At 39.7% G+C, this 12,286-nt stretch overlaps 1 protein-coding gene across 3 annotated transcripts in view; it reads right to left on the bottom strand.

Moving 5' to 3' along the window:
• PRDM5 (PR/SET domain 5) overlaps positions 1-12,286 on the bottom strand; it is a 223,117-nt gene that overhangs the window by 201,278 nt on the left and 9,553 nt on the right. For all 3 annotated transcript variants that reach the window (XR_012331893.1, XM_019928070.3, XM_019928071.3), the window contains exon 2: positions 3,156-3,239. Coding sequence is in view for 2 of the 3 variants with exons in the window: in XM_019928070.3 (XP_019783629.1) it covers positions 3,156-3,239 (84 nt within the window). In the remaining variant the exon portion in view is untranslated. The remainder of the gene's footprint in view (positions 1-3,155; positions 3,240-12,286) is intronic.

Genomic DNA, 12,286 nt, shown 5'->3' with positions numbered 1-12,286 from the left:
CCAACACAGAACGAGGCTGAGGTGCTGTTTAATGCTCTGAACCAGTGGGCATCGGTGAGTGCCAAGCTGCACCTCTGGGGGGACGGGGGAGGATGCAACAGACGATGATAGCGCTCCCCAATGAAACCCTCAGGTGCCTCTATACCCCGTCCCAAACTAACAGGGGCTCACACACACCAACAGGTGCAATCCTCTCTGGTACCTCCAAGTTCTGTGGTGTTAAATGGCCACCTAGGGGCCCTTGGCCTTGTCCACCAGGACTACTGGCACCACAAGTGCAAATATAAACTGAGAAAGAGCTATGCCATGTGCTCTCTCACAGGCATCGTTTTCCAAACACTACCCCCAGTACCCGGCTTATGTTCCATAACCATAAACATAGGTGAGCACTGGCTTGAGGAGAAGGACCACACATTTGAGAGCTGCAGGTAGTTCGCTCTGGAGCCATGGGGCATATTAGAAATGACTTAACTAGCCGGTCCCAATTGACCCACAGAGGAGGGAAGGCTCGTTATCTCCATTTGAGAAGGCTCAAAAGTTTCCAAGAAGAGAAGACTGTGGTAAGACCAGTCAACCTCCTTTCTCTGTGCACCTTCTGAATCCTGGCACCTCCAAAGTTAAAATAATAAAAAGGGACTTTAAGAATATAATTCAAGGCTGGGAAGCAGCTCTCCCAGTTTAACATAATAAGGAACAGGACTAAAGCCAGCAAGCGGTAAATCTTTGCCATTCGAAAGGTATTGACTGTTTTTCAAGTGCTCCCCCAGGAAGATATACCACTGAGAGTGTCTTCCCCTGCCCTGCCCGGCAGCACAACTGGACAGAGCAGAGACCGGCCGACAATCCACCCTGAAGACCAGACTCAGAGAAGGAAGAACTACAGGAGGGAGGGAAAAGGTGCATGAACTAAGGGGTCAAAGGGATCAAAGGTCTTAGGCGAAAAGAGCAGGCTTATAGGGGACAAGGAGACCTTCATCAAGACCCTTCTGAATTGTGTCAAAAGTACAACTATTACTTATTCAAAACACAAGCATAACATAAGAAGTAAAAGAAAATAAAGAATGGCAATCATTATGTGAATGTAACATTACCTGAACATAAAATGTATAAAATCAATAGCTCTTTGGGTGGTAAAGTGAGAGGACTAGGTATACCGGTATGTAAAAACAAATAATAATGTAAAGACATCAAAGAACCACAGGAATACATAATGCAAAACTGGATGAGCTACGGTAGCACTGTCAGCCTCTTTACGTTTCCTATATGCAAGTCTTTTTTTCAAAATAAAAATTATAATCATCATCTGCTTAGCAATGCATCATAAGCAGCTGTGCAAGACATTAACCTGACCACTACACTAAAATTCTCAGAGATAACAAAACAAATATCAAAAGTCATTAACAACCCCTTAAAATTGTTATTTTTATCATTTTCAACTTATTTAGGTTATCTTTTTTGTCACATAAATATTTGGCTTTTGAAAACCTTCACGGTAAAAAAAAAAAATAACTGCTGAGAAAATTAAGATCTTACAGAAAAATAGTAAAAGCCGTTAAAAATATTTTCAGGTTTATAAAAATAAACAAAACAGCATACTAAAAGAAGGCAAATCAATAACATTTTCCACTTAAACTGTAGTGAAGACTATATTATGAATTTCCATTTTCCATCACCTGCACTTCAGAAATCTTTCAAGAACCTCAAGCAACCCCACTCCCTACATCAAGCAGTTTCAGCAATATGGTGATGCTTAAAAATGTATTTTGCTTGCAGATAATACATTATGATATGTTTCACGTGTCAATTTGGCTCGATGGTAGTACCCAGCTATTTAATCAAATAGTAATCTAGGTGTTGCTGTGACGGTGTTTTATAGACGTGGGTAACATCTACATTCAGTTGACTTTAAATAAAGGAGATTACTGTCAAAGCTGTGTGTGGCCTTCATCCAAACAAAGGCCTTAACTGCAAAAACTGAGGTTTGCCTGAGCAGTTCTGCCTCAAGACTGAAGCATCATCAATTCCTGTCTGAGTTTCCAGCCTACAGATTCCAACCCGCCACCCACACAATCCTGTGAGCCAATTCCTTGAAAACACACACACACACACATCCACTGGTTCTGTTTCTCTGGAGATCCTAACCGATAAATGCACATTCAGAGAGACATTTTATGTGTAGTTCTCCGTTTCAGTATTCTTTATCTTTCTGTTTTTATGATCCTACTTCCCTTAGGCCCACCTATACCATCTCAGCTCCCACCCTCCTCATGGAACCCACCAAATAAAATTCTTGGGACTGAGTTTCCTTTTCCAAGTTTTTGTTTAACAATATCTACACCTCTGCTTTTCTATTTCCATCCCTCGGGCCCTTCTTTTTCTAAAGATTATGAAAGAACAGTAATGAAAACAACTGGCATAAACTAGGATGAAAATTCTCATAATATATAGATATACATTTGCATATACAAATTCCTGCAGCAAAGAGACTTCAGATTGCAAAAGACTATCTACAGTGTCACAGCTCCTTAACTGTATGTTTTTAAAGGTAAGGTACATTTTAAGCTGGGATTTTCATTCCAACACAGAGCTCAGAAACGTTTCTGTGTGGGAGATCAGTTCAGTGCTTTGTGACCACCTAGAGGGGTGGGATAGGGAGGGTAAGACGGAGATGCAAGAGGGAGGGGATATGGGGATATATGTATACATACAGCTGATTCACGTTGTACAGCAGCAACTAACACACCATTGTAAAGCAATTATACTCCAATAAAGGTGTTAAAAAAAAAAAAGAAATGTTTCTGGGCAATTAGCACTGCAATTGGGAAATAAAAGTTAAAGTATAATTTCATTTACAGAAATCAAATTCTAAATCCATAAAAAGAATGTGCTTATTTTGAAATCCAGACATCCTTGTTCATGGATAACTTTTTTAATGATGAAGTATGTAAACTTCAGACTTACAGAAGAATTGTCTAGTTAGATATTTCAACAGTATTTTAATGCTAAACTTTCAAGGTATTCAGGTTCCTTAAAATTCAAACATTTCAATGCTTTGTCAACTGGAATCAATATCTATTAACTTAGCTTTATACATGCCTTAAATAGTACAAAGAAAAACATATTTTAAATATTTAAAGCAACAATCACACGCTCACCTCCCACATCAACCTGTAATCCATATTTTCGTCCAAGTCTTCGGGCATTCTCTTCTCTCCAGCAAACGGTCCAAACTTTTCACCCTGAGTAGTAATGATTACATTGAAAAAGGATTAGTACGATAATCAATAATCAAGTTACTAAAATAAACTATTATTTCTCTTCTGGAACAATTTTTTTCTCCAAAGCCTTATGCCCAATGATTGAGATGCATTTAAAATATTAATTTACCCAACACAAGATATTTACATATTTAAAATCTAACTTAATCTATTTTAGCCAAAGAGCCTAAATCCACAACACAGGAGCCAACAAGAAAGGGTTAAATCGCTCAACGTTTAAATTCTGACAAGGCTTGAACACTATACTTACATGTTCCAAACCTCTGCAGCCACTGGCAAGTGGTCTTAAAATGAGAAGCACTGAGTCTTGCCTGACTTCAGACAAGCCCACCAGGCAGAAAACCACCTGGTTTCCATGAAAATCATAAATTCGTCCCAATCATGAACAAGAAAGAAGTAGACTTGCCATCCTCAGAGGAAGACTGTTCATAAACAAAGTTTAAATTCTCCCGCCAATCTTTCAAACAACCAAGGGGGCACTCTACAAACCAGGGCTTCTCAAAGCGCGTACTTGAATCACCAGCATGAGAGTCACCAGCGTCGCTTATTACAAATTCAGAATCCAGTGCTTATTAAAATCAGAATCTCTGGGAGTGGGATGTGTGGAGCTGCATTTGGACAAGTTCCCAGGTGAGAGCTGCTGGCAGACACCAGGAGTGGCCCCGGCAGGGAGGGACCCGTGAGGCAGGGTGACAGGGTAAGCAAAACTGTTCTCACAACTAAGGCAACCAAAGCAGGACTGGAGAGACAGAGAGGGTGCGATCACGCTTGTCCAGCCAGACGATCCACAGACGTTGTGTGCAGAGAGGGTACGGGGTCACGCGTGCCCTCGTGAGCCTCCTCCAAACCTGCCTGTGACTATGCTACAGAAGAACCCTTCTCTTCGTTGGGAGGCGGACGAACTTTTTTTTTTTAATATTTTTTTTACATCTTTATTAGAGTATAATTGCTTTACAATGGTGTGTTAGTTTCTGCTTTATAACAAAGTGAATCAGTTATACATATACCTATGTTCCCATGTCTACTCCCTCTTGCGTCTCCCTCCCTCCCACCCTACTTATCCCACCCCTCTAGGTGGTCACAAAGCACCGAGCTGATCTCCCTGTGCTATGCGGCTGCTTCCCACTAGCTAGCTATTTTACGTTTGGTAGTGTATATATGTCCATGCCACTCTCTCACTTTATCACAGCTTACTCTTCCCCCTCTCCAAAACCTCAAGTCCATTCTCTAGTAGGTCTGTGTCTTTATTCCTGTCTTACCCCTAGGTTCTTCATGACCTTTTTTTTCTTAGATTCCATATATATGTGTTAGCATACGGTATTTTGATGAACATTGTTAGGGGGAAAAATAACCACCAAAACAATGTTTCAAGGCATATAAATGACTTAATGAACAACAGAAAACCCAACTCCAGACAACAGTCAAATGTTAAAACTTACAGGAATTACAACTAGCCCCTCATGTTACAGAAAAAGAAAAGAGGTTCTGAAAAGCCACAAGTAATGGCAAAGCTTTGAAGACCTATTGTTTAATGTTAACTTGGAGGCAGAAAATGCTACAGAGATCCCTGAAATCAAGACGATAATCCTAAATAAACCAAAAACAAGTACACCAAAGAGACAGGGAGACTGCTTGGCTATTTCAGGCAACCTGGAAGACAGACCAAACATTAAGGTGTGTTTTTGGTAATACATTTGAGGATTTGGTATTAATGCATATATAGTCCAACTTTCACTCCACTTTGTCATGTATTTAGCCTTTACCGACTACTGCAGAAGGAAATCATCTGAGTACACGCTTTCCAATGCAAGAGATCTACCCATGCCAGTCAGTTCCTCTTTGCAGTACAAATTTGAAGGAAATATAAAATTGTATCAATCGATTCAGCAGCATTCAAAGGACTGAAAAGGAAAGGGATGGAAACCCAAGTAAATGCACTGGGCTTGGGGAAAAAAGCCTGCTTGTATGCAGGCCTAGGAAGATTATTAAAGGACTTACAGCTTTGAAAATTCAAAACAAGAATCAGGACTGTGAGTTTAAAGCCTTGCTATTAATAGTGAGCAATCACTCTATCATAAACTCTGACTATAATAAATACGGCTTTCAGTTTTTTTTTTCCTCAGCCAAGAAATCCATTCTGCATCTCAGCCCAGCATCTTCACATCTATGCAGCTGACAACACGGTGTGAACTGTGTGGGTCCACTTAAATGCAGGTATCTTAGTTACACCATCCTGGTCGGCTGAATGCACCAGTGTGGAAGAACCACAGGTGTGGAGGGCCAACTATAAGTTCTGTGTGCATTTACCCCCCTGTTGTTCAAAGGTCAAGTGTACACAGAAACACACATAAAACAAACACGTAAATTTTTAAAAATAATACTATCTTTCCTCTGTACAATGTATTCCATACCGTCTACTCTGTTTTACTTCACTTTTGAAAAAATACTAGTTTTGACCAATAAAGTTAATTTCACAACTCACCAATGGGTTGCAATCCAATTTGAAAAACACTGACATAAAAACACAGATGGAGGAGATAAATTTCTAAGTATATCTGGCTTTCTCGATTTGGTAAAATTGCCTTCAAAGTACAACTAGTGAGTATACTGGGATGATGTGGCCAAATAAACTTGAGCTTCTGTGGCTGCAAGATTACAACAATATAAATAGTCAACTCTTAGTTATACATACACTTGTGGTAAGAAACGCTGCAGATAATTAAAACAATTTATATGTGGTTTTTGATGAGGATTTTATAATTACTTGACCCACTCCAGGCCTTCCCCTAAAGATCCCAGCACTACTACCCACCCCCTTCTCTCTTTGTTCACTGTCATTTCTACTATACAAACAGCACTTTCTTATCATCACAGTTTTAATGTATACACTGCTTTGTTCACTAACCACTTCCTATGATATTTCTAACCTAAGCGTAAGCCTCTGCTCTGCTGCCTCAGTAGGCTTCAAACCTGCTCGAATAACATACCCATGAAAGGAAGATTTAGGGCACTCACCCGTGGGTAATTGTTTTCTTTTAGATGAACCATACGATATTGCCAGTATTTGACCATTTTTGAGCTATAAAAATTAAAATTTTTCATAGGATTCATTATAATATAAGTTACATATACATGTGCATGAGCATATTAAACACCTAAAGTGAGGTTCATAATTAATGGTAGGAAGGAAACTAACGTTTCAAACTATCTTCTTGAAAATTTCAAAAATTTCTAGTTGACTTCCTATCATCATTGGTTTTCTTTTTTGTGATTTAGCTGCTGAAGATCTCATACTAGCAGCAGAAAAACTATCAACGCTACCATTTCCTTGCTGTTAATGTGCGTCCGCATCATTATTATTACCTTCAACCTGTGACTACGTTACAAAACACCTTCCAAGAATTCTTCACTTCTAACAATCTGAAGAGTCACTATCTCAAATGCTTACAAGGTGAGGCAGGAAAGCAGCACAACATTAGACAACAGACATGTGAAGGACGCATTAGGGAGTGGCCAGGAGGCGAGTTGGAGGGGCATGCCCTTTTAAAAAGCTTTTTAACTCCAACTGCCTGTTGCTGTATCACAGGGGGAGCCCAATGTTGCCAGATATCTGCAAATATTTTAGTGAGGCTGACAACTCAAAAATGTGTTTGTGAAATCACTACTATTCTACATTGGCAATGAATTTCAAGTTTTCAAAATTCTGCGCAGATCCAATAAAAGGCGATTGTAAGATAAATTCAACCTGTAGATACCAAACGTCCAAGTCAAACTCACTTCTCAGACTGGCCCAATGCTGAGCCTACAGTGGTGCTTCTTTGCTGTTTCTAAAAAATGTAGATAAATATCCATTCAATTTGGGACCCACTGGACTAGACAATAACTTTTAATAAAACATGTACGATTGCAAACATGTGGGCCATTTTCTCTCATTTTGATTAATATTATTAGCAGGAATTTGAAACCAGGAGTTACTGCAGATCTCTCTCTTAGAATAATGGGAAAAGCACTACCTGAGCACTCCAGGGATCTGGATCCTAATCCTGGCTCTGCCACTAATTATCTGTGACACATTAGGATGTCACAAACCTGTGAGCTTCAGTTTCCTCACCTATAGAACTGAGAAATTTGGATTAGCTGATTTCTAAGATTCCTTCCAGCCCTCAAATCCTATTAGAGAGAGCTTCCACAGACCAAATTTAGAACAATTGGGGGATCAAAGAGAACAAGAGTATAATTGACTGAAACACATTAACAAATTCTTAAGGCCACAATGATTGCCAGAGAGAGGGAAAAAAAGAATTTTTTAAATGTCTCATTTGCTGGCATAACAGCTTACTGAAATTAATAAAGAGAAAGAACTAAGCATCTTGTCCTATCTTTCAACAATTACGCTACTTCGGGATAAGCAGACAGCAGCAAACGATGAAGGACAGCTCTTCTTTACAGAGGAATGCTAACTTATAAATAAAGGAGGAACATTCAAGTGAAATCCCCATTTTGAAATCCCTAATAATGTAAGTGATTCAGGGAAGGATTATCAATGGATGCTAAAACCATCAGGTAAAAGGTTGATAGTAAAATAGGTATTCATACACTATCAGCTCACAGATTACCAGTTAAGCACAAATTATCTTTACAATGGAAAAGTTACGTTAACCCGGTGCTGGTATTACTCAGGGAAAAACCAGATATTATATGCCCTCTGCTAAAACGCAGTATGAAGTAAATCATGCTAGCCCTTCATTCCCCAGTGTCTGCCATAGGGAAGTGACAGGAGTGTTTGCTAAACTCTCCAGGCACCTCCAGAGGCCAAAGGGCGAGTGAACATGCACAGAACTCTTCCCGCTTGTCCTGCCTCTCACCCAGCGCCTGGGGAGATCCTGCTACCTAGGAAGAGCGCACATGGATAAAACACATTGAGAGAGGGAGGGGGAGGCTTCCTATGTTCCCTCCTGTCTCCCACTGCCAAAACTGCACTATCTTCTGCAACATAAAGGGTATCCAGAGGGTAGAGAGAAGCGTTTAATACACAATGTCAGTGTGTTTCAAAAAAAAAAAAAGTAAAATAATCTCTATCTAACTCTTCAGATGACAAGAAATACATAAGATAGAGGAACATTAAATAATGTGCCTTGGAAAACCATCAGATAAATCCAGATTGTGAGATACACCACAAACAATTAGCTTGATCTCTTCAGAAAGTAACTTATTATTTTTAAAATGGTATGGAAACAGGGAAACTGTTAAAGAGAGATTTAATAGACATAACCAAGTATAATAGGTGGTCCTTGAGGATCCTGGTTCGAAAATAAACAGCTATAAAAACATTCTGGGGCTTCCCTGGTGGCGCAGTGGTTGAGAGTCCGCCTGCCGATGCAGGGGACATGGGTTCGTGCCCCGGTCCGGGAAGATCCCACATGCCGTGGAGCGGCTGGGCCCGTGAGCCATGGCCGCTGGGCCTGCGCGTCCGGAGCCTGTGCTCCGCGGCGGGGGAGGCCACGGCGGTGAGAGGCCTGCGTACCGCAAAAAAAAAAAAAAAAAAAAAAACATTCTGGAGGCACGTGGAGTAATTTGAACATGGGCTGGAATTAAAAGACATTAGGAAATCACTATTATTTTTGTTGGATGTTAAAATGACAGTATGGCTACTTAAGAAAATGTCCTTATGCTAAAATATGGAGGAATGAATTGTCATAATATCTATAATTTACTTTGACATGGTTCAGCAAATAAAAAATATATACATATAGATGAAATAAGTTATATTCAAGTGAATCAATCTGCAGTTGAATCATTTATATGTAAAATAATGATGTTTTTCACAGAAGGAGTCTAGAGTCCTCACTTAGAACGTAATTATATTTCAGTGCTAAGGTACTATGCTTGTGTGTGCTCTTGCAATACAAGTAGGCCATCAATAAAGTACATTTCCAAAAAGTTCAATATGAAAAATATCCAATCTTCTTTCCCTACTAAGACTGCCCAGGTAGAGACAAGTTGCTTCCCTATATCCATCCTCCTTAGTACTAGAATGCTGACCTTGTTGCGGGTACTAATGTATCCAGGTAGAAAAACGACATTACCAGTTCCCCATTTAGACAGAGAAGACAGCTAACAACATGGAAGCAGAAATCACTGTATGAACTTACTACAAAAGCTCTTAAATGAGAGCTAAGTCAGGAGGTACACCCTAATGCCTTGGTTACTTCCTCTTTCTCCTCACCGGGAATCAAAGCATGATAGCTGGGGCTAAAGGAGCCATTTTGAGGCCGAGAGAACTGCAAAGACTTCCACCCTGACATTTTGAGCCACTGAACTGATAGCAGCAAATGCCCACCTTGTTACAGAGAGAACATAACCCCCAAGCTTTAGGTTACTACAGTAGCCTCTGTTACTCTGAGCTGATACAGCAAATATCAGGCAAAAGAAATGCACTAGTGCCCAGGATATAGCAGAATTATTCTTTATGAAATTCATCAGTTATAATATGAATATGACATGGGAAATGCAGGAGAGTTGTGAAGGAGAAGTGATTCTGGAATATGGTGACCTGAATGCAGCACCTTTTCCTTTAACCCCAACTCTAAGCCACTTGCTTCTCTTGAGCAAAACGACTTCTACTAGCATGTATGGGTAACTGTGTATAAGCGAAGCCTTCGGTTCCGGCACAGAACTGGTGTGAGGCATTCTCTAAAGTGGGCTGAGTAATTAACTGAAAAACAGCAGAAGAGTGCTGAGGACGGGCAACTAGGGGATCCTGAGAAGAACCTGAAAGGCAGAGAAGGCTGGGGCCATAGCCCACAGTCCTTCCCATCCTTGCCGCCCAGGAAAGTGCAAGCAGACCAGAAAGCCAACAGGGAATTGACAGTCTATCTGTCACTGCAGGCCTATGACAATAGAGACCCCTTTGCCTACGGGGAAGGACTGATACCACAGAGTGTTCTTCAATAACCAGTCTTGAGCTTCGATAAAACAACCAAGGCAAATTGCCTGTAAAAGGGGGCCCAGCTGCCTATGAAGGAGACCAAGCAGAAAAATAATATCCATACTCTGTAAAACAGAACATCTGTAGGAGACAGAGTACTTTAATTAAAAGGAATTACGTCGGGAATTCCCTGGCGGTCCATTGGTTAGGACTCCGCGCTCTCACTGCCGAGGGCCCAGGTTCAATCCCTGGTCGGGGAACTAAAATCCCACAAGCCATGCAGTGTGGCCAAAAAAAAAATTAATTAATTAATTAATTGGAATATGTCAATTACATATGAGAATTTAAGGAGATTCAAGTACAGCACTCAAAAAAAAAAACCTTTTAAAAGTGAAAAAAACATAATTTCCTAGTTAAATATTTTTAGAGAATAAATTGAAAGAGAAATACAACAACCTGAGAGTCACTTACCCAGTCAGGGAATCCTTTACAGTCAGATGGGAAGGAGAGCTATTTGATGATATACACAGATTCAGAGAGAATATTATCCACATGATTTAATGAGAAAAAGAACCATAAAAAGTCTCTAACTAAACAAATTAACCAGAACAAAGGACAAAAATTAGAAGAAAATGAATAGCTGGTGTACATACACACCTGGGTATGCAGAATATACAAGTTAAGTAACAACTCTTGGGGCCTCCCTGGTGGCACAGTGGCTGAGAGTCCGCCTGCCGATGCAGGGGACACAGGTTCGTGCCCGCGTCCGGGAAGATGCCACATGCCGCGGAGTGGCTGGGCCCGTGAGCCATGGCCACTGAGCCTGCGCGTCCAGAGCCTGTGCTCCGCAATGGGAGAGGCCACATCAGTGAGAGGCCCGCGTACCGCAAAAAAATAATAAAATAAAAAAATAACAACTCTTGAAACAAGGGATATATTTTTAAAAGAAATTCTATTAAGTAACACACCATTTCATCAAAACTTAGGAATCTGGGGGGAAGAAAGGCAGGAAGATAAAAGCATCCCCAAAGTTGCAGGGCAGGCAGAGGTTGGGGGGAGCGCTGAGTGGTGGCAGGAAGAAAGGAGAAGAGGGAACTAATAGAGAAATAAACATCTTGTGGAAGAAATCATATTTTTTGTGGAGAAAATGGTTGAGGCTCTAGCTATCAAATAAAAAAATCATGTGCATCTGATTATGAAAGAGGGGAAGAAGAAGTAAATCACTAAAGAAAAAGAAGAGTAGAACTAATAAATTAAGAAGAGGGGGGAAAAAATGAACAGTGACTTGAACAGACAGCAAAAATAAGGAAAATTCAAAATAAGTTATAACAATATAAAATAAGTAATGAGTGTAAAGATGACAAGAATAAAAATCAATTATATCAGTCATTACACTACATATGAAAAGGCTAAATTCTCTTATTAAATGAGATTGTAATACTGCATTATGAAATATAACCTAGCTAACATGATTACAAAAAGATAAAACAAAATGATAAACAGTAAATTAAAATGAGTAGACAAAGATATACAGATAAAAGCAAAGAAAAGAAAGGCAATAGTGTGCCACACAAGGTTAAATTAACAGCTGAATGCACTAAACAGAATAAAGCATAACGTTATGTAATGATATAAAGCATATTTATGAAGAACATAGAACAGTGAGAAACCAGTAGCACAGAAATCTTAAAAACGCAAGAAGAACTAGAGAGGGAGATTTTAAAATACCTTTCAAAATTGGACAGATAGGTTAAGTAATAAAAAATAATAAATAAAAATATATAGAAAATGCCATTAATCTTAAAACTTTCAAAGTTCAATATCCATCAAAGATTTAGAAAGACTAATAATAGATAATAAGAAGAAGAAAGTCTAATAATAAGAAAGTCTGATAAACTATAAAATCATAACTTTTCTTGAAGAGTGCACTGGCTTACCTATGGTGGATCACAGAAGGAGGAGCTGCCGGCCACCACACAAGCAAGTAAGAAATCAATTAACATTTTAATAGTTTGCTAAGGAATGCATGTGAGACAGCTTGACTGTATAGAACCACCAGAAGCCCCAGACCCAAGGGGAG

This window comes from Tursiops truncatus, chromosome 5 (genome assembly GCF_011762595.2).
Source record: "Tursiops truncatus isolate mTurTru1 chromosome 5, mTurTru1.mat.Y, whole genome shotgun sequence".
Taxonomy (NCBI): Eukaryota; Metazoa; Chordata; class Mammalia; order Artiodactyla; family Delphinidae; genus Tursiops; species Tursiops truncatus.
The sequence above is the reverse complement of the archived record's forward strand: the minus strand, read 5'-3'. Positions and strand labels throughout refer to the sequence as shown.